Source organism: Eschrichtius robustus, chromosome 9 (genome assembly GCF_028021215.1).
Source record: "Eschrichtius robustus isolate mEscRob2 chromosome 9, mEscRob2.pri, whole genome shotgun sequence".
In the NCBI taxonomy this organism is placed as follows: Eukaryota; Metazoa; Chordata; class Mammalia; order Artiodactyla; family Eschrichtiidae; genus Eschrichtius; species Eschrichtius robustus.
Genome location: NC_090832.1, coordinates 22012243 through 22034623, shown reverse-complemented (window position 1 = coordinate 22034623; position 22381 = coordinate 22012243). Strand labels below are relative to the sequence as shown.

At 40.0% G+C, this 22381-nt stretch overlaps 1 protein-coding gene across 1 annotated transcript in view; it reads left to right on the top strand.

Annotated features, from left to right (window-relative positions):
• Positions 1-22381, top strand: part of AIG1 (androgen induced 1) — a 230374-nt gene that overhangs the window by 71655 nt on the left and 136338 nt on the right. The window contains 1 exon segment of the mRNA XM_068550808.1: positions 17268-17369. Within this exon segment, the coding sequence (XP_068406909.1) occupies positions 17268-17369 (102 nt within the window).

Here is a 22381-nt window from a genome sequence, read left to right as displayed (position 1 = left end):
TTGCCCCACCCCATCCTTCTACCACAAGCGTCTCCTTCTTCATAGAAAAATAAATAACAATTTGCTGTATGGGTGTTCCTGAAATTACTACAGCCCCTGTGAGCATTTTGAGGTAACTCTTACCTGTTTTAGCTGGATCAAAATGTGCTGTGTTAAAGCAGCCGATATCAAAAGGAATATTTCCCCCCAAGGAAGGAGCTAGTGGAATTTCCACCTACACAGAATGTATTAACTTTTTGTTGTGCAATTACCATGCTAATGATTTGCTTATTTTACCACAAAGAGCCAGTCTTGGATAGGACTTTCATTCATCATGCCTTTTTGTAACTCTCCTAGGAACAGAAGTTGAGGCATGATTCTGGCTTTGGGGGACGTTTTCCCAGAGACACAGGCAGGAAGGCGGGAAGGAGAGAAGACGGGAAGATGAGAGATGGTGAGGGGAGAGAACGTGTGCAGCCACAGTTCACAGGTGGCCCTGTTGCCCTGCCCACTGTCTCCTAAGTGCCTGTGAAGAAACTTTTCCAAGAAGTTTCCCTCTTCAGAACGTCCCTTTAGCCTGTAGGTTAGGTCTGTGCTTCATTTACACAAGGGAACAAACATATGCCAGCAGTTTGGGCAGTGGTGGCCAAAGTTTGGTGCAACATAAGGAAAATGAAGGGAGCTGTGTCTCAGAGGGAACCAGAGGAGCCCTTCTGTCCCAATCTGCTTCTATGCTTCTCTGAGTTCCCTACCACTTTGTTTATTATTCACCAAGGGGAAACTAGGGAGGGATGTGAAGTAGGAAAGAATCCTAAGCATAAATTAGTGGTGTGCCAAGGTTGGAAGGCGTGAATGGAGAGGAGTTTTCTCTGCCCATTTTTATCACCTCACCCCGCTTAATCCTAAGGAGGGCCCCTCCCCTTTCTTTGCCTTAACAATCAACTACAAAATTAGAATTGCTGCCTTCATACAAACACAAATAACAAAACAGAAAGAGCCTCAGCGCCCCCATGCCTAGAAAATAATACATAGGAGCCCAGGGGTTTGCTGTCAAAATTAGCAGAGTCAACAAAGGAAAACAGCCCCTACGTTCACTGATATGGTAACATTATTGTCTGACTATTCAGAAATTCTACCTATACCCCCTTCCCTCCCAAATTACTTTAGAGTCCTAAAGAAGATACTACATACGCAGAGGCATTTGCTGTCACCTTCTGAAACTTCTTGCCGTCTCCCTTCCCATAGTGGCAAAACCCACCAGCAACTCAAGAGCCTGAAAAGTCTATGAATGAGAGCTCGCTCCTACTACATGCTGCTGGGGGTCAGACACTGCACCAAGGGCTGTACTCTGATTGTTTATTTAATCCTCAGAGCCCCCAAAGTTCGGAATGTCCATCATTCCCACTTCACAGAAGATGCTTCTGTTGTACAGCTAGACAGACAGGGCTCCCATTTTACAGGTCCCTTGCCTGAGGTCCACAGCTAGGAAACGGTGTGACCTGGACTTGAACCCAATCATTCTGATAATGGAGTGCTTGCTCTTTGCAAGTACTCTAAACTTTTTGACAAACCAAACCCAGCTTTGCTTTTCATCATTCAGCTGATAGACACTTTCAGCTATGTTCGTGAACTCCAAGCTGACCACAATTTCTCATTTAGGACAATGCATCAAAAATGAGAAAGGGGCTTATGCAGAATCTGGCTCAAAAGTCACTGTTTATCTTTTTCCTTGAGGCTGTTTAACCAAAGCCTGTTCATTTGTGCTTATTATTGTTTCTCTGTGATACATTATTTCATTGGCACCATAGAGCCAGTGGTTTCATACAATTTTACAGGCCAGTTTACAAAGTACGAATTTTGGCAAGGAGAGAACATCTTCCTGCCTTGTCTTCTTGTTTCAACAATTGGATACAGATTTAAGCCACCACGGATTTTACCCAGTATACTGGTTTTTAATATGTGAAAATAAGGTATTATCAGTAGAATTAGCTACGTTTTTTAAAAATGGATACTGAATGTATCTAGTACCATCTGTAAATCATCTCTGGGTTTCTAAGAAGGCATAGTTCAGAGCTACACAGTTGCAAAAGAGTATTTTTGGCAAGAGATGATCCAGTACATTCTGCATGGGTATCCTAACAAATCAACTGTGCCTACCCAGTGAAATACCTTACTAAGAATTCTTAAGAGCCATTTTGTTCTGCTTTATCAAGAGAGAGTTTTCTGTCAAATTCGCTTTTCTTTTAAAATGTATAATTTATCCCCCCCGCCTCCTATTTTCGACAAGGATTTGAGGCGGTCTGAGGTACATCAGTTAATCAAAGTGGCCCAGCCTCCTGGGCCTCAGCATCGTTCAGCAAATGCCGCCTGTAAATAATCTTGCCTATTTGATGTGTCTTCTATATTACACTGCGGGACACACAGAGGAACTTGCTTGTGTACTTTATCTTGAAAAATGAGGCAAGCCAGGAAAATGGGGAGAAACCCTTCGATAGACCTTCTGGCAAATTCAGTTAACATTTATGGAGTGCTATACACCAGGGACTGTGTGAAATGCTCTCACACGGTTTCACTCACTCTATTAGGGGATCTTATAAAAACAAGAGGCAGTAGGCAATAGGAAGCTCAGTCATCCCTACAGACTGTGATGCCAACATAGAGGACTGGGGCACCGAGGAGGGGAAGCTGCTGCCATGCTGGCCATCAGAGCCGCTTCTTGCTTTGCTCAGTCCTATCTAGAGAGTAATGCCTGTCGTATTGGACCCAGTCAGAAATATCTGTTGCTCTGTGCTTGAAGAGTCTCAAGCAAAAACGGAATAAGGGAGGAGAAAGAAAGCAAGCTCTGGGGGTGGTGGGGATCATCCACACCAAGTAGATTTTCTTTGGGTCTCCTTGCTCTGTTAGCACAGCTTAAAAACAGATGTTTCTTCCCAATCTTGGCACCTTCCTGAGATGCTGATCCTCAAAGTAATTAGTTTAGCGTAACCTCCTGGCTCTTAATTGACGAGAAGGTTCTTGAACCAAAAAAAAAAAAAAAAAAAAAAAATCCGTAATTGGTCAGCAGTTCTAGAGGGGGCCTAAACAGATGACAGAGAGTTCAGGTAGACCAAATGCCAAGGAAAAAAACTCCTGAAGTGCTGTCAGGCAGACGGATTGCTGACGCTCAGGCTGCACGCGTGCATCTTTGAGCCATTTTGGTTCCAAAGATGATGATTTGCTTTCTGACTCCTTCCACTGTATTTATACAGCATAGATCATCATAGAATGATATAAAGGCAAAAACAAAAATCCACACAAATTTCTACAATAAGCGTTTGTTACTTTTGTAATAGGAAAACCGCACATGTGTTCTCATTTGCAAATGTCTTATTTAGAGATGGTCTAAATTTAAAGGGTAAATTGTTCATAGAGGGAAAAGAAGGAACACTGGTGTGTTGTTGATACGATACTAAAAAACAAACACACCAACCTCTCCAAAAGGTCTTTTCCCATTGCAAACTATGGCTAGAACTGGCTACATGTTTTCCTAGTTTGTTTATGCATATAATCTAAAAATTAACAAAACACAGAAAACCTTAACCTCCTTCCTCTCTTATCTCCATAGCAATTCAAAGGCAGTGAGGTGGCCATTTGTGGGTGTCCCAGCTGGGACAGTACTCAAATGCCATTAAAGCCTGGGACCAAAGACCCAGACACTCAGTTTTGTGAGTCTTTTTTACAGGAATTCTTCTCTCAGTAAATGAACTCATGCTAAGTGATTATAGACTGAAGTATAGCTCAGAAAGATAATTAATTTATAATTACAAAAAAATGGTCAGGGCAACTGGAGTCTCTGTAAGCTCTTCCTAGAGGCAGAACAACTTTGAAGAAGGCAAAGGATAGCCAGAAGAATCCTGGGGGAACTCAAAAGCAAGGCACGGGGTTGGGGGGTGGTAACTGGATGATAATAGTGGCAGGTAGTCAGATTACTATGGTCTGATCCATTCTTTTGCATCCTAAGGATTGACTTGCTAGGTAGACTATAATGCTACCTTGGGTGGCCAGGGGACCCCCTGCTCTAAACAAAACTGGAGACACGTTCGTGTTTTTTAATACCAATAAGCCTAACCACTGTGATGACCAGTTTTCTCCTGTTAACATATCCTTCTTGGGTGGCTCTAACCCATTTGTTCAGGCTTCGTCTTCCACTGTTACCGTAGTATTCCTGTCAAGCCATTCTGATACTACACCCAAGACACTGAATATAGGCAATCATTGACACATAGCCACCTAACATAGGTTGCTTCTACGAAAGGATGATCTAATTACTTACTTAATTAACTTTTTATTAGATTAGATTACATTAGATTTTTCTTTATTCTCTGGTGGGACTTTAAATTCAAGTTGTGGTTAGCTGGATGTCTCTCTTATGTACTTATAGCTACCCTGTGAATATTCATTTTAATGTAATCATATTAAATAACTATAGTCCCCTTTTATTAAAAAGAGAGAGAAAGAGACAGCAAGAGTTGGATTATTCAGTGATTTTATGATGACAAAACATCCAAATCATTTTTCGAAAAAGAAACTTCTATCAATGCTAATTGACTGGCAGTGGTTTTCTAACATAATAAGATAGTCTTGTGTGAGGTTTCTGGATGTGTTTAATTATTCTATTTATGTCACTTGACAGAGAGTGAGAGAAGCCTTGATCAATTTATTTGGGTGCGGAATTCAGTTTAAAATGGATCAATTTATACACTAATATGTATACAATAAATAACTAAGGAGAACCTACTGTATAGTTCAGGGAACTCTACTCAATGCTCTGTGGTGACCTAAATGGGAAGGAAATCCAAAAAAGAGGGGATATGTGTATACATATGGCTGATTCACTTCACTGTACAGCAGAAACTAACACAACATTGTAAAGCAACTATACCTCAATAAAATAAATAAATAAATAAGATGGGTCAATTTAAAACTTTGAACCCATAAAGGAGAGTCAGTTATTAGAATGCTAGAATGACACACCTTATGGGGTCATCTCACCGGTGTGAGGCGTAAGGTAACCAGATATTGTCAAAAGAGCATGAGCCTGGAGACAGACCGGTAGTGATCAATCTGTGTCTGTCTCGCACTCTTTATGGGAAGATTTTTAACTTCTGATTTGATTTCACAATTATAAGGCCATTTGTGTTTTGTCCCTGTTTCTGTAGTTTGGCGGATGACCAAAAAGCGGAATAAACAGAGTTTCCGCCCTCAGGGCCCCCTCTTTTCCACGCCCTACCCTCTCACAATGCACACCACTTTCCTAACCAGGTCCACCGCCTGTGGGACGCTCTCAGCACAGTGTAATAAGCCTTCAAACATCACTCTTCACAAAAGAAGACTGCCACCATTAGAGGCCAACCCCAGGCAATTTGGGTTCTGTTGGTGGAAAAGAAAAGCAATCTTTAATAAAGGCCATTAGTTTCGTGTTTCAGTCAGTGGTGAAACAAGCCAGGCGGAGGTGCCATGAAACGCTGGAAAGAGCCAGAATCGGGGGAACCACGTGATTGGTGCGGTTTCAGCCTGTAGGCACAGGAATGACCCAGGGCATGACCCTGGGCAAATAGTCTGGAGACTCCAGGTCATAGGGCTCCAACCCCACAAGCTGGTGTTGTGGGGAAAGGCTTGCATCTCAAAGATGACATGAAAATAAGAGAGGATCCTGCTAACGACTTTGAGTAAGGAAGGGGGCATGGCTCCGCGGAGCAGGACAAGCCCCTAGTGTCAGTTAGGACCAGAACATATTCTACATCGGCACTGCGTCTCTGTTCTGTGGACGCGAATTTGCCAGAGGGAAGATGTACCTGGTCAAATCATCCGTGCTGAGGCGCTTGCAATTCTATGAATACACTTTTTACTAATGAAGGCAAGAATGATGCTTCCACCTTGTTCTATGTTTCATGCTACTGTCCTGTGGTTTTACATGTATGTCATGTTAGATCCATGATTTTTGGTGATTTTTCTCCATCTCTGACCATTTTCCTTTTCCTTTTTCTAGAATGATTAATCAAAAGTATTTACTCACCAAACATTCATTGAGTTCCTGCTCTATGCAGGCCTTCCTAGAGAACTGAGAAATGAAATAGTCTTTGGCATCTGTGAGATAATAGAAATATATATATATGGGTCTCTGCCCACAGTTCCTGGCACAGAGCTCCTAAAACTCTTGCAGTTTCCTAAGTGATAAGAACACTACTAGCATCTCTTGTTCTAATATTTAGTCGTTGACCCCGTAACTGACACAGGGCTCCTGAAACCTTTGTAAATTCCTAAGTCAAAAGAGCACCAGGAATGTCTTTTGTTCTAATGAGGTGACTCTGGGTGTGCTCCTGGATAGGGGCTGGTCACCAGAAAGACCAAGGCATGATAGAAGCTTGGAATTTTCAGTCCCACCCTCTATTCTCTTGAGCAGGGAGAAAGGCTGAAAATGGAGTAAATGATCAATTATGTGTTCATGATGAAGCTTCCAAAACTGCCAATAATATGGCGGTCGGGGGCTTCTGGGTTGGTGAAGACGTGGAGGGAGAGTGGTGAACCCAGACAGGGCACTGAAGCGCCACACCGCTTCCCACATACCTGCCCTATGCATCTCTTCCATCTGGATGTTTATATGTATCCTTTACCATATCCTTTATAGTAAAGCAGTAAATGTAAGTAAGTGTTTCCCTGAGTTGTGTGAGCCGCTCTAGCAAGTTAATCGAACCCAAGATGAGGATTGTTGGACCCTCGATCTATGGCCAGTCAAGCCAGAAGCACAGGTGACAACCCGGGCCTGTGGCTGGCCTTTGAAGGGTGGAGGGGGCCAGGCTCATGGGACTGAGCCCATAACCTGTGGGATCTGCTGCTATCTCCGGGCAGTAGTATATGAACTGAGTTAAACTGTAGGACACCCAGCTGGTGTCAGAGAATTGGTTGGGGGGGAAAATAGCCTCCACACACTTGGTGACCAGACGTGTCAGAAGTGGAGTGTTCTTGGTGAAGGTAAAGAGACACACAGGAAAGAAAGACATAGTAGGGGAGAACTGGATTTTTCTCCTACTCAGGAAGGAAAAACCTGAGTTTTTCCTTTATAGCACTGAATTATTCATTCATTCAATTATAATTCCTTCAAAAGTATGAACTATGTGCAGAAAGTGTTTAAGGAGGTTAATAGCAATGGCTCTGGGTTCCCACTGTCTGGCCTCACATTCTGGCCAGCTTATTAACTTTTTGACTCTGGGAAAGTTAAGTTTTCTAAAGCTAAGTTTCTTCATCTATAAAAGTAGAAAAATAATAGTAGCTATCTCAAGGTAGTTGTGATTCTTAAATAAGATCTTACTCGTGAAGCCTCTGGCCCATATATAGTTGAAACTAAATAGATGTAAACCATCCTTCATAAAGTACTAGGAAAGATTACATTCATATAATATTCTAGAAATGACGAAATGTAGTGATGGAGAACAAATCCATGATTGCCAGGGGTTAAGATTGGGGGGAGGGTGTGATTCTAAAGGAATAACATTAGGGAGTGTCCTTATGGGGATGGGACTCTTCTGAATCCTGATTGTGGTAGAGGTTGCATAAATGTATACACATGGTAAATTTTTATAGTACAATAACACCCTCTAAAAAAGAATGCATGTAAAAACTGGAAGAAGATCTGTAGTTTAGTTAATAGTATTATACAAATGCCAGTTATGTGAGATGTTATCATTGGGGAGAGCTGAGTGAAGGGTACACAGGAACTCTCTGTATTATTTTTCAACTTCTTGTAAGTCTTAGATCATTTCAAAATGAAGAGTTAAGAAAATTATAAAGCACCAAGAGAGATGTGATGACACAACAGAGAGGGAACAGTCTGACCTTTGCCTTCATGGAACTTCCATTCCGCTGGAAAGAGAAACTATTAATTACACCATCAATTATCTAATCCTAATTACACTTATTGTTAGAAAGGAAAAGCATAGTATGCTTTGAGAGCACGTGCAGGGAAAGGGGGCCCGAGTCTGGGGCAACTCAGGGGAGGCTTCTTGGAGGTTATGACGTTTCTGAACCATCTCTATGGTAAGGATGAGCTGGGAGGGCTGGGAGAAGGCATTCCAGGCAAAGGGACCAGCACATGGGGGGGCACTTGGGGTGGAAGGAGCCCTCCAGCAGCTTAGAGGGCCCAGCAGGTTAGAAGGCTTGTAAGAGTCACAGCTAAATGGGCTACTGTTACAAGCAGAAACCTGTGATGGGTCAGGGAAGGAAATAATTACTCCGGATAAGAGACTGGGGTGGGGGAGGGGAGGAAACAACTGCACAACGAGAGTAACACTGATTGAGCTTGGATTTTGAAAAAAAAATTGTAATGAGTTTTAAGCTATGGTTATAAAAAGCACAAAGGAATGGGTACTTGGAGGTGTGTGGTGAGTTTGGAAAACGACACATAGTGTGGTGATTTGGTTCCTGAAAGGAGCTGGCAAGGGACCGCAAAGAGAATTTGGGGCCATATCACAAAGGGAGTTTGGATTTTATTCTGCAGGCAAGGGAGAGCCATTGGAAGCTTTAAACTGGGAAGTTCTTGAATGTTGTTATAACAAACATTTGATAACTCTGAGGCCAAGATAAAGTAGAAATAGAGTTAAGAGGACACTGAAGCCAGTGGGTCTAAACAAGAAGCGACCACAACAGTCCAGGACAGAGACAGGGACACGGTGGCCTGAAGCTGGGGTAAAGGCAGCTGGCGCTGGGAGCGGGGAATGACAGAGGAGCCTTTGTGAAAGTCAACTCAACAGGCAGTGGTGATCTCGGATCCAAGAGCTTCACGTCTAGTCATTTATTCCCCCTGAGGTTCTAAGTGCAAAAACCATTAACATAACATGTCCATTGCAATGTTATTGGAAATTGTAATAATTGGAATGAACGTATGTATTCATTAGTGAGTGCTTAAGTAAATGATGGTGTGTAGCATACAGTGGGGTACTATGAAGTGCTTCAGAAAAATGGGGTATCTTTTAAAAATATTTTTAAATTAAAAAATTGCAGGAGACTAGGTATAGTGTGACCTAATTTTGTAAAATACTGTATGGAATGCATTTTAACTGCGTGGAAAAAAATCTTGAAGGATATACCTGTCCTTTTGGCAATGACTCACTACTTCAGGGTGAGATTGCAACTAATTTTTGTACAATTCTTTATGGTGATTGATTTACAACAAATGTTTTCATATTTAAAAATATCTGTCTCTTGCACTTTTACATGAATGGCATGGTCTTGGATTGGGGTCCCTGTGAACAGCTCTGAGATGGAGAGTGCGTGCAGGAGGGGGCTCTTGGGAGATATACCTGTTAGGAAGTGAGGAAGACAGCATTGGGTAGAGGGAGAAGATGACCCACACTGCAGCTGTAACGGGCATCCTGGGAGCTCTTAGAGCAGGGATGACCCTTCAGCGTTGCCTTAAATTGAGGCAAAGGGGCTGGGTCTTTGTATCCTTGCATCCGTAAGTCATTGGATTTAGACTGTCCCTGGGGTAGGGGCATGGCCTTGAGCAAAGCAGTTCCTTGCAGCTGAGGGCAATTCTAATGAGGGATGCAGCTGACAGTGGCCAGCAACTGATATTCCCAACATCTGCAGGATGGATGCATGGACCCTGAAGAGGGAATCTGGGGTAAGTACTACAATATCCACTACAGTTAATTGATAGAAGTATAAAATTTATTTTCTGACTTTGCAAAACTTGCCTAATTACCACATGTAGCTTTCATGAATACAAAGATAAAGGAGGAAAAAGGATGATCTCAGTGCAGAACAAAATCAATGAAATGAAACCTTTTTGATTAAAACAATCTTAGCAGTTAGGAATAGAAAGCAATTGATTTAACCAGATGAAGGGTGCTTCCTCTAGCCTACCCTTTCTTTGAAGGTGGGCCAGGCCCCTCAGGTTCAGGACCCAGTCCATAGATTTGCATGGGCCCAAGACCATTGTCATCCATCTCAGTGGCCACAGTTCACAGAACACTCAGATTCTGGTGTTAGCATTTGCCTCCAGGGCAGTCCCAGTTTCTGTGTTTGCTACTGTTCTGGTTTTTTTCCTTGTTCTTTTTTGTCTGTATGGTTTTTTTGGCTCCTAGTGATTTCCCTTCCTTTCTTGTCCGCTCAGCAATACATTTGAAAGTATATTTGTCGTAATTTATTTAGCACCTAGTGTTTCACAGCAGGAAGGTTTCTCAGTGTACCTAGTCCACAGGACTGAGGAGAGCTAAACCCCCATTGTCTATACCAAAGGCAGTTTTTCCTTTCACTGCTTATAATGTGACTTTCAGTTTTATGTGGTTTTATTTTTTATACTTTATTTCTTGCCAAAATTCTACCCATTCACTTTTATCCTCTTCTCTCGCTCTATCTTCTCTTCTTTAAGTCTCAATTTTTCATCTCTGACTGCTTTTCTTTAATGGAGAATTATTTGATCATAAGTTAATTAATACATTTTCTGGTTTGTATTGTTCAGTTACCCCCCGCCCTTTTGGTCATATTCAGCTTTATCTCGCTCTCTTTTTTGTGGTATCTCTTTTTTTGTGGTAATGTAATGAATACATTCCATGCTATTTCTTTTTTAATGATTACTCATCCTTAAATCGGTTTGTTCTTTCTGAGCCAGCTATTTGTGAAAGGCTAGAACTAGAGACAGGCTAAGGAACTGAGTGAGGGCAGCTTGAATTTCTGTCTGTTTCCCACCACCGCCCTCCCCTGGAGAATGGTTTCTTTCTGGGTCTGACTCATTTCTCTGTCTTTGACTCTTATTGATCACAGCCCTGTCGTATGGTGACAGAAAGCTTGGTCTTCATCAGGTGAGCAGGAGAGGTCCATTCGGGCTGGTTACCACAGATCCTGTCTTGTTTACCTCACATGCCCCACATCCTGCTTCTTGCAGAGATGCCATGCTTGCCCACTGCCTCACTGAACATCATCACCTCTGACCCCTGAACGTTTCCCCAGGGCTCCCATACACTCAGAGCTCTGGTTCCCAGCAAGGGTCACAGAGTGTCCCTTACAGTGTGTCACCTGTAGCGATCTCTTTGTTCTGCTCGCCAGACCAGAGAGCCCTCGGATCTTGTTTCTTACATCAGTGTCTCCCCCGGCCGTGTTCAATTTCCCTAACACTTGGCAGCCAGTTGAGAAGAGTGATTATTGGATTAAGGATGTTCCCTGCTTCCATTGGTTTCTTTCTGTTTCTTATTCCCCTTATTCTTGGTTGATTTCAAGAAAGAGAGCCTTTAGTCTTCCATCTTGATCTAGAAATTCAGGGAAGGATTATTTTAAGATGATAGAAGACTTATACAGGTAAAAGAAGAGCTAACGGATAAAAGATCTGAGAAGGGATGAGCTAAAAGAAAAATCTTGGAAAGAAAGGGTTATCTCCTCACAGACAGGAGGACACAAAATGTGGACAACATAAAAGAGAAATCTTAGGTCAATGGGAAGAAAATTGAAGAAGTAAAAAGGTCCTTGCTTCTCTGGGAGATGTGGGGTCTGACACATATAAGGAACAGCAATGCACCTTTATTCATTTATTCAGCAAATTTTTACCATAAACATGTTATATGCCAGTTAGTGGGGAAACAGCAGTAAACGAGACAGAGAAGTCCCTACTTCCTGAGACTTCACTTTCTCATAAAAGAGCCAGACAGTGAACAATTGAACAACAACAAAAAGCCTATTTTCCATCAGGGTTTCTGATAGAAAATAATGGAACAGTGGTGAGGCTTCCATGCTGTCTAAAGTAGACCTGAAGGAACAGAGAATCCAGCCATATGAAAATGAGGGAAGGACATTCCTGGCATAGAGTGGAAAATGCTGTGGTTCTGAGGCAGGAAAGCACATGATGAGTTTTAGGAACAATCAAATTGCCAATTTTAGCTTAGGGAGCAAGAAAGAATACGGTACAAGTGAAGGTTGGAAATATAGGCAGGCATCAAATCATGCGGGCTCCTGTAGGAGCTGGGCTTTTATTCTCACATAATTACTCAGTCAGAAAAGATAATTAAGGACCTAAGTGTGGATAAATATGGAGAAATTATAAATTCTACCAAAAAGATGAAAGCCATGAGAAAGGTATAACATCAACATGTGCTTTAGAAACTCTCTAAATGGAGATTCTGGTTTTAAAGTAATTTGAGCAGAATGTACAGCATAAAAAAATATAATGTAACTCACAACCTCATCATTACAGTAGAGGAATTCTTTGTCACACTTCTAGGAATGAGTACTAGAAAAAAATTGTACTCTGGAACAAAAGATACTATAACATTTCAGAGTGCCCTATGCTTCCCTGTGCATTTCTGAAGTTAACAGTATGGCTGAGGGAAGTCAGCCAGAAGGAGAGCACCTGCGGACTCAGGATCTCCTAGATGTGCAAAGTGGGAAGACAAGGGCCATGTCAAAATGAGGCATTCACTGTCTGCATGGAGGCCATCAGAGACAAAGCCAGCTAGCATCCAGAGCACACAACTTACTCTCATGCTTTGTGCATTTGGAAAGAGAAATCACAGCTGGAAACATGTCTAAATGTTACTTCTCAGCAACAGTGTGACCTTGGAAAGAATCGATGGGAAAGCAGATCATGAAAAGGAAATCTAGAAGCAAAGGAGTAGAGCCCAAAAGAGAATTTAAATGTTTTCCAATCAGTAATTGGTAAAGTCTGAGTACTAATAGATTTGTTTTAAAAGGGAAAGCAGTTCCATAAACTCATGTCATGTTGAAGCTGAAAACTTAAAGATGCATTCATTTAGTTCCTCCTTCCCTCCTTCAACAGTGGATGTTTGAGATCACGCTAAATGGCCTTCACAGACCAATCTACAGATAAGTGACTTTTTAGCCTCCTTCAGGGTAAATGTCTCTGTGACATCCTTTGCATTCTAATTGGTGTTACTCAACTCCAAGGAATTTCCCACTGATCACTAAAGCTTTTTCTTAGAAGTAAACTAAAGCTGATTAGCTTCAGCTTCTACTGGACTCCATATGAGAGACTCCTTACAAAAAGAGGACAAAGTATGAATCCAGTTTTCTTTTGTGTTTATTTCTAATCCTTCCAGGGGGTTCAAATGAGGCCTCAATAACCACTGTAACACGGGTGTTTTGTCTGGGAAGCTTGAAGAACTCGGAAGTGACTGTGCTTCTCCCACTCTCAGTTCAAGTACAGTATTCTGGTCCTGGCAGCACAGAAGCAGCAGGTGTGTGCTGGGGAACAGCTGGCTACCAGTCCTGGACGGAGAAGAAGCTTCTTCACAACAGTAGGACGTTTCAATATCACTTAGCCTGTCCAGGAGAACCTATTTTTGTTCATATCCATGCCCTGGTAGTAGAGTTCAAACTTATTTTGGGTTTGCTGATGACCATACCATCAAGAGGATGTCAGTGCAGGAAGCCAAGAAGCTACCATCTGTGCAGCGTTTTTATCTCAAGAATTGTTTAGAAGGCTGATTACTCAGTTAGCTGTACCTCTTGATCTTCTAGTGTTACACTGAGAAAGGTGACTAACACTTTCTTGAAAGTCACTTTGCTTTTAATAACCCATATAATTCCGTCAATCTATGGTAGGGGTCAAAGGATTGGCCAAATTGCACTATTAAGTATCAACCCCACAATGCTTTATATGTGGTAGGGACACCATGAATGATCATTCCTGGTGAACAGAAAGTTGCTCTCCAGAGTGATGTGCTGGCAAACTTTAACAACCAGCTCTCTAAGGATAAACTACCTGATTTGTAGCATTTGCTGATTTCCATAGCAGAATATTAAGAACAACTTTATAAATTCAAAAATTTAGATGAAATGGAGAAAATCTATAAAAGGCAAAAATGACTAAAACTAACTCAAGAAAAAATAGAAAACCTGAAACCTCTATACCTATTAAAGAAATTGAATTCACAATTAAATCTTCTCACAAGAAAACTTATAAGTCCAGATGATGCCACTGGAGAAGTATATCAGATAGGTAAGGAAGAAATAATACCAACCTTGCACAAAGTCCTTCACAAAATAGAGGAGGGAATACTTCCCACTTTATTTTTTGAGGCCAGCATTATCCTGTAACCAATATTAGAAAATGATGTTATGGGAAAAAAAAAAAACTAACTAGACATTGATATACTTTATGAATAAAGATGGAAAAAATTCCTTAAAATATCAGCAAGTCGAATCCAATAATATATAAAATATTATAAAATAAAAAATAAAATAAAATAATTAAATTAAAAAAAGATCATCATAATGACCAGGAATTAAAGGTTGGTTTAACATTAAAAATCAATTGCTATCATTCATCATGTTAACAGAATAAAGGAGAAAAAAATATATGGTCACCTGAAGATATGCAGCAAAGCTATCTGAAAAAATTCAGCACTCATTCATTACATACATAAATTAAGAATAGGAGAGATTTTCCTCAACTTGATAAAAGACACCTAAGAAAAACCTCCAATTAATATTAAACTGAAATGTTGAGAAACTGAACACTTTCCCTAAGTAGGGAAGAAGACAAAGATGCTCACTCTTCATCACTTCTGGTCAACATTGTTCAATAAGAAAAGAAAAAGAACTAAAAGTCATACAAATTGTAAAGAAAGAAGAAAAACTGTCTTCATTTGTAGATCGTGTACATATAAAAACCAAAATAATTTATAACATAACCACTCAAATGACTAAGTGAATTTAGCAAAGATACAGGATACCATATCAATATACAAAAAATCATTTGTGTTTTTATATGCTAGCAAACAAAGAATGTAAAAAAAAATTTTAATGCTATCTACAATAGCAGAAAAAACATAAAATGCTTAGTGGTAGACTTAAAATATGTGTAAGAGCTGTCACTGAAGACTACGAACATTGAGAAATTAAAGATCTTAATAAATGGAGACATAAATTATGTTCATAGGTTAGAAGACTCAATATTGTTAAGATATCTTTTCTCCTCATATTGAATATATTGATTCAGTACAGTCATAATCAGAATTCTAGGGGGATGTCTTTGTAGAAATTCACAAGCTGAGATTCTAAAATTTAAATGAAAATGCCAAGGACTTAAAATAGCCAAAACAATATTGGAAAAGAAGAGTAGAAGCATATGGCAAGCAGGAATCTAAGACGGCCCAAAGATTCTGCCCCCTGCTACACGGGCCGGTATAATCCCCTCCCCTTGAGTATGGGAGGGGACTTGTGACTGTGATGGGATGGCGCTGTCATGATTAAATTACATTATGTGGCAAAGGTAAAGGGAGTCTACTGATGGCTCCATCCAGGATTGAAACGGTTTCATGCCTGTGTATGGACACCCAGGCCACATGTAAAACTTTGGTTCTCATCCTACAGGAGTAAATACCCCTTAACCATCTCTCTGGTCAAGGGATACAAACAATTATTGCACAGTCAGTCTTCCAGGGTCAGACCCGAGAAGGAGACCCACACAGGCCCTGAGGCATACTTGTGTCTACTTAGGCAGGAAATTCCAAGGTCATGGTTTCCCAGGATGTGGTTTAGAAGGGGAGGGAGTGCAGGCTCTGGGTAGACCAGCCACTTGGACCTGGGATTGCCTCACTCCATGGCGAGGGAGGAGGCTCCAGGTGGCTGGAGCAGAGCCTTCCAAAGCAGGACATCTCAAACGTTTACGTGCATAGGAATGACCTCAGGATCTTATTAAAATACAGGATCAGAACATATCAGGCTGGGACCTGCATTCTGCACATCTAACAAGCTCTCAGGTGGCGTGGGTGCTGCTGATTCATGGGACCACACTTTGCGTAACAAGAGTGTAAAGCATGGAGCCCACCCAGGCCTGAGGGCAGGGAACACTGATATTCAATACACATGAAGTTAGTAGTGGAATGAACAAACCCAAGTTGTGGATAATTCAAAAATTATTTGTTGTACTTGGAAAGATCCTGATGATAGTTAACCTTAAGCTAATAATAGATGTTTTTTTCTTTTTTCCTCTTGTGCATTTATCCACTGAGTGAAAATAGTTGCCCCAAAAGCAGGATAAATAACTGGGGACCCTAATCTGGTATGAAAACTACGTGTGTTATCTACAGTTGCCTATTGTAATTATCATTCAGTGTGTTTTATGAATCAGTGAATGTTCATAACATCCTGGGTTTTAAGGGTGAATTTTTTGGGGGGGCTAAGACTATCCGTGTGATAACTGACGTGCTTCTAAAAGAACTTTGGAATCCTTCTGATTACTAGCCTTGAGCTATAAACACCAGGAGTTTTATAAAAAGTGGCAATAAAATATATATTATTAATAAAATGACAGGGCATGGATGACTTACAAGAAATGAGATAAAATTGTTTCTGTTTAACATTCATGCCACATTTTATCATTCCGTAGTATTTATTATTTTGACACATAACTCTGAAGGGACTATGAGACCTCCCTCTGGGATGGTTCATTCCCTTTTCTATGCTACATTTATAGACTATTTACAAAAGCATTCATTTAAAAAAAAAAAAATTCTATGGTGAAGGTTAAGGCCTTGGGCCATTCATTTCTTTATTTTATCTGAGCTTCCTCTCTCACCATTAGTTTGAGGAAAGATAAGATAATAAATTGAGTACTTTCCTTGCTTTTGTTGATGTTGCTGATGGGTCAAAATAAACCTCTGGAATCCAGATGAATTTATGAGTTATTCATAAATTAAGAATCTTCCTTAATTCTTCGTACACTCTGCTTCTCAGTGTCGCTAAAGCCCCCGCTTAGGCTATATAAATTAATACATTTGCTGGAATTGTGACTTTGGGACATTTTATAGCAGTGATTTCAATGCTGTGAGTGGTGAAATAGAAACTTGAGAATGTGAAGATTAATTTAAACCACATGATGGGTTCAAGGAAAATACACTACAGCTTCTTGAATGTGTTCTAACGCTGTACAGGGGGGAATGGGATCCAAAAAACCACCAATGAACTTTTAAACCCTCTTGAGAGGAATCAAACCAACACACTTAGCCCTGGAAGGGAGCTGTTCCAGATGACAGAGAGACCATCTCTCTCTCCCTCACAAACAGAGCCCTTCGCCTGAGAGAACACAGTTGGGAGATCAAGGAAAGAGGAAGGACCCCAACAGTTACCACTAATGGGTTGAAGTTAGAACAATCTTTGCAGTTATTAGCTGGCTTACTGATTTGTCCTTCATTATAAATTATAGTTTTGTTGGGTTCTTTGAACAATAGATAACCAACAAATTGTATGCTGTGGACAGTTGGTGCCTTTGAAATAAAGGATCTCTTTTTCCCTTCCAGTTCGTTGTAGCGGTGTTCTGGATCATTTATGCCTATGACAGAGAGATGATTTACCCGAAGTTGCTTGATAATTTTATCCCAGGGTGGCTGAATCATGGAATGGTAAGTGGACTAAAACAAATGATTTCCTTTTATTTAAAAAAAAATCTACTAAAGAGCTGTTTTCTAATTTAAGCTGTCCACAGAATCTACCTAAATAGCTGTGAATTGAAAATTATAATGAGAGAGTACAGTTAGAGAAGAAAACTGAACGTAAATAAAAAAGGTCTTCTCATGAAATTGAGTCACTATTAAAACTACGTAGTAGATGAATCCATAGTTTATAAGAGGTGTCAGTGGTGTTAGGTATAATGCAATTGGCTCACTCCAGGATTGATTTAATTTCTGTGCCATTCAAAGGTTTGTCCCCTGTTGGAGACTAAAGATTGATTCCCACCTGCACCACTATGGACACCCCATGCCTCCTCCACTTCACATCAATGAGATTGTGTTGAAAGTAACCAGTGTACTTGGAGAATTTCCCCTGGAGGGGAGGCAGGGCTATTACTTTCCGTGGGAGAGTTGCTACAGACGTTGGAGGTGTCCTCAGCGGTGGTTGTCCACCTTGTCAGGGTCTGCCCATCCCAGGGTATTTGCCTGCAGCTGCGAGGTCTTTTCCTTCTTCTCAGTCTAATTCTTTCAGATGCTTTAGCAATGATGTTACCTTCACAAGTTTCAAATCAAATACTTTGGCTGGTTTGCACATTGCTTGACAAATTTGAGGGTATATTTTCTGCAGAGAAATTTTGTGTCGTCTTCCCTTTCCATCTCTGGGATTGAGCACTGTTTTGTTATTAACTAAGAAGCCTGCATTTTTTGGTTACAGCAATTTTTAGAATGTGTCCCTGGGTGCTCCTAGTGAAAAGGGCAACCCATGACAGAAGTTATAGGGGAATGGAGAACTGGAAATCACGCATCTGAGGTCCAAAGTGTTTCCCTTCTGCCCCCAATTTTGGTATATTTTAAGAAAATGCTGTGTAGTAACAAACAAACACTATTGTACTGAGGGGCATTGACCAAACCTTTTGTAAGCCAACCCCTCAAAAGTAGCACATCTCAGAGAACTGGAATTTTCCTTGAGTCCAATTAGAGCCACACTGTAGAATGATTAACATGGCACCTCAGGTCTAGTTACAAACAAATCAGTTGGGTCTTGTCAATTAAATTTAACCAGGAGCCTGACATGGTTACTCTGCCTCTCTCCAACTTTTTGCTTTTCTTGAATGTGGAAATGCTTTCATAACTCCCAAGTCTTTGCAATCCTCTGCCCCCAATGCCCTTCCCATTCTTCACTGGGAAACTCTTGCGTATCCTGCCAGCTTGTATACTGTCTTCTTCATGGAGCCTTTCCCCACTTTTACAAGCCAAGTTTGCTCTGCTGTTAGCTGTGCTGGCCCCGCACTTTCATATCTCCATGGTACATGTCCGCAAAAATGTTATACAGCTAGTGCAAAATGGCAGCCTTCGAATCCTGCGTCTCTGCCCAGCCAGCCACCTGGCATATAGGAAGACCAGTACATAATCATTAGATTGATGACTAATGCAGTACAGCCAGTCCCCATAGTTCTTTGCCAGTCAATACTGATAACTACTATTTTTCGATAACCTACTATGTGCCAGGCTATATAATTTAATTTTCTTAGTGGTTCTATGAACAAGAAATTATTATCCCTTTTACAGATGAAGAAACTGAGGCTTAGAAAGTTTCTGACACCAGAAGGGCCTTAGCTGAGAACAAATGATTGCATCATGTGCTATAGAAGTAGAGTCCTGGGCAATCTGGCCTGTTGTCTACATCCCTAAACTGTACAGTGTTACCTTCTGGCCAGAGAATAAATCACAATCTTTGCAGATACTGGCACTGTCTAATGTTGCGAATGAATGGTTTATTAAGTTTGTATGAAGTTATTAGAACTTCAGCTGGACTCTCCTAATTTTCCCTTGATTCACTTTGATGGGTTAAAATTCTCACTCTTGGAGAAAAACACTACTTAGAAATGCAAGGAGGATTTGAGTGACAGAAATATTTAGGAAAGGGAAAAGATAAATTAACAAACATGTCAAGTCCTCTCAGATAATATGAGCTCAGTAGATTTCTTTCCCAATGAATTTTGTCTTAGAAAAGCTGAATGACCATTTCTTGGCTTTTTTTCATGTTCCAATTCATGGTTCCAGAATTACTAACAAAGATGTTGGATTTGATGGCTGAGGAATATTTTGCAATATTAAACAATTTGCATTACTCTAAATATGTATATATGAAACTTTAAATACATCATGCATAAAACATGGTGCTAATGCTTTGGATTGGCAATTAAAATATGAACATTAAATGCTGGAATCATGAATAATTTAATCTTTATAAAAATGTGTAAGATGATTTATGAAACATCAAAAAATTAAATCAGCATTTTCAGCTTTTTTAAAATTGTATTTAATTAATTATAGTTTGTATTTGCCTTTAATTTTAATAACTACTTTTGAATATCTAACTTTAAAGTATGAAAATAATTCATTAAAATTTTTACATGTATTTAATGTTCATGTTTTGATGAAAACATTCAAGTTGTATACACTTTAATTATAATTACATTTTATTTTTAATTGATATTTTAGATTAATACTGTTAGTAGAGCTCCAGTTTTGTAAGAATTTCCATTGTAAAAACATATTTAGTGAATTTGCTGAAATGAAGGTGAGAAAATAAAATTTGGGGATATTTATATTATACTACATATTTATATTTGTAATTTATAAATTTTACTACTCATCCAATCATATTATTTTATTTTATTTTACGAAAATATATCTAAGAATGTAGGAGGATAGAACATATTTTATTTAATACTGCCTAGTTTAATTTGTAACCGTCAAATATTTCTGCAAATGGTTTACGGCTCTCTAGGCCTGTTCACTATTATTGCCTGCTTAGATCTTTATAACTACAAGAATTCCAAGAGAGAATGTACTCTGTTCTTACATATAGAATCATATTCATTGTTTGAAGAATCTCAACATAATTTCTAGGGATCCAGAGCCCTGAACCACAGAACTGAGATGCAGTGTATAAGTCTATCAATCATGACACCACTTCAGGAGAATCATCAAGTCAGTCTTGAATTTGCAGCATTCAAACAGGCATAAGAGAAAACTTACAGGGTCTGAAATCCACAGGGGTTTCAATTTTGATTTACACTAAAGTTGCCAAAAGTTAGACATGATTATAACTAAAGGAAAATATTCTACCTCTTTCTTTCCATTGTCTTCCTCTTTTCTCTCAGCAAGCAATCCTAGAATTTATTTGCAGAAGAGAAGAGGAAATGGGTGAATAGAAGGGTAATACACCCTTGCTGTGTAAACACTAGGTTATCTCCAGGCTCCATTAAAAGAGCACACACACACACCCCCTCCACACAAAGAATTTTAATTTATTACAACTAAAAATACAAACATATAAAGTATAGCATATTTATTTATTTATTTATTTATTTGATTTTGGCTGCATTGGGTCTTCACTGCTGTGCATGGGCTTTCTCTAGTTGCGGCGAGCAGGGGCTACTCTTCGTTGCGGTGCACGGGCTTCTCATTGTGGTGGCTTCTCTTGTTGCAGAGCACAGGCTCTAGGCGCAAGAGCTTCAGCAATTGTGGCACGCGGGCTCAGTAGCTGTGGCTCGTGGGCTCTAAAGTGCAGGCTCAGTAGTTGTGGTGTACAGGCTTAGTTGCTCCGTGGCATGTGGGATCTTCCCAGACCAGGGCTCGAACCCATGTCCCCTGCATTGGCAGGTGGATTCTTAACCACTGCACCACCAGGGAAGCCCCAGTATAGCACATTTAAATGGAGTCAGTTCAATATTCAAAATCAAAAATTGTTCTGTCCTTGCAACCCTATTTATCTTTGTATTCCCAGCAATTCAAACAGCATACATGCCCATTAGGCATTCACTAAGTGTTGATAATGTAAAGGATGTTTGTGTATTTGCTTTTGAAACTTAGAAGAATGTCAAGTTTACATTTATTTCTTTCTATCACCTTTTATTCTCAGTCCACTGATAATCAGACAAAGGGAAAACAGAAGTGATATCAGCAAATGAATCGGAGTTTCCAAAATGTAACGAGAGTGGTCACAGATAGTTGTGGTAGGATTCCGCATGGCTGCCACATATGGGGGCTGAGCCTTGGTTTAATTCAATCTAGCAAACATTTTTTGAAAACCCACCACATGCAAAGCACCCTGCTAGGCACTGTGTAGTTAGGGGATGAGAAAAACACATGCAGTTTTAAAGGATGGGAAGGGCATGTTTGAAGTGGATAAAGGTAAGTAAGAAAACAGTTTCCCAGACCAACAGAGTCCCCCCAACAGACTGTGTTCACTCTGGCAAGGAGAAGCACTGTTGTTACTCTGGCTTGTTTCTTAGTTGCAAAAGTAGAACTGTGAACATTTCTCTTCTGCTGATTATAATTTTAAAGCATTGTCAATGGAGTAAATACACTTTAAAAGCAATAAGTAAATAAATATTTAAACTCTAGAAAGATGGCAGACTCTCAGTGATGCTATAACAGGAAAAACCCAACAAGACAGTATCAGCTTATTGAAGACCTAATTAATGTTTATAAAGTGCTTGTGAGAATGCCAAGCACTGCAGAAGGTTAGGATATTATTATTATTCCACAGATCTTTAAGCAGACATGACCTAGATGTTCTTAATAATCACAACAGGAGTTATCCATTCCCCATATAATTTATCAGGAGACAAAAACATAAATCCCACCTCTCATCATGCTTGATTTGTCAGTTGTTCTTGTTATATGTAACTGATCCTCAAGAGAACCTTAATTTAGGCAAATGTTTATTCTGTTCAATATTATTTTGACATTTGGTAATTACTAAAGTTTTTGTACATCTGTCTTTCCCAGAAAAGAAGGCATTAAATACTGCTTGGATGATCATTGGTTTTGCAGGAACTCAAATTTGACACTATTCTTTTGGTAAATAATACAACTTATAGAAATTTTCCTTTTCTGGGATAAAAAGATTATGCATTTCATGACCTGTGGAGTCTGCCACCCTGATATTG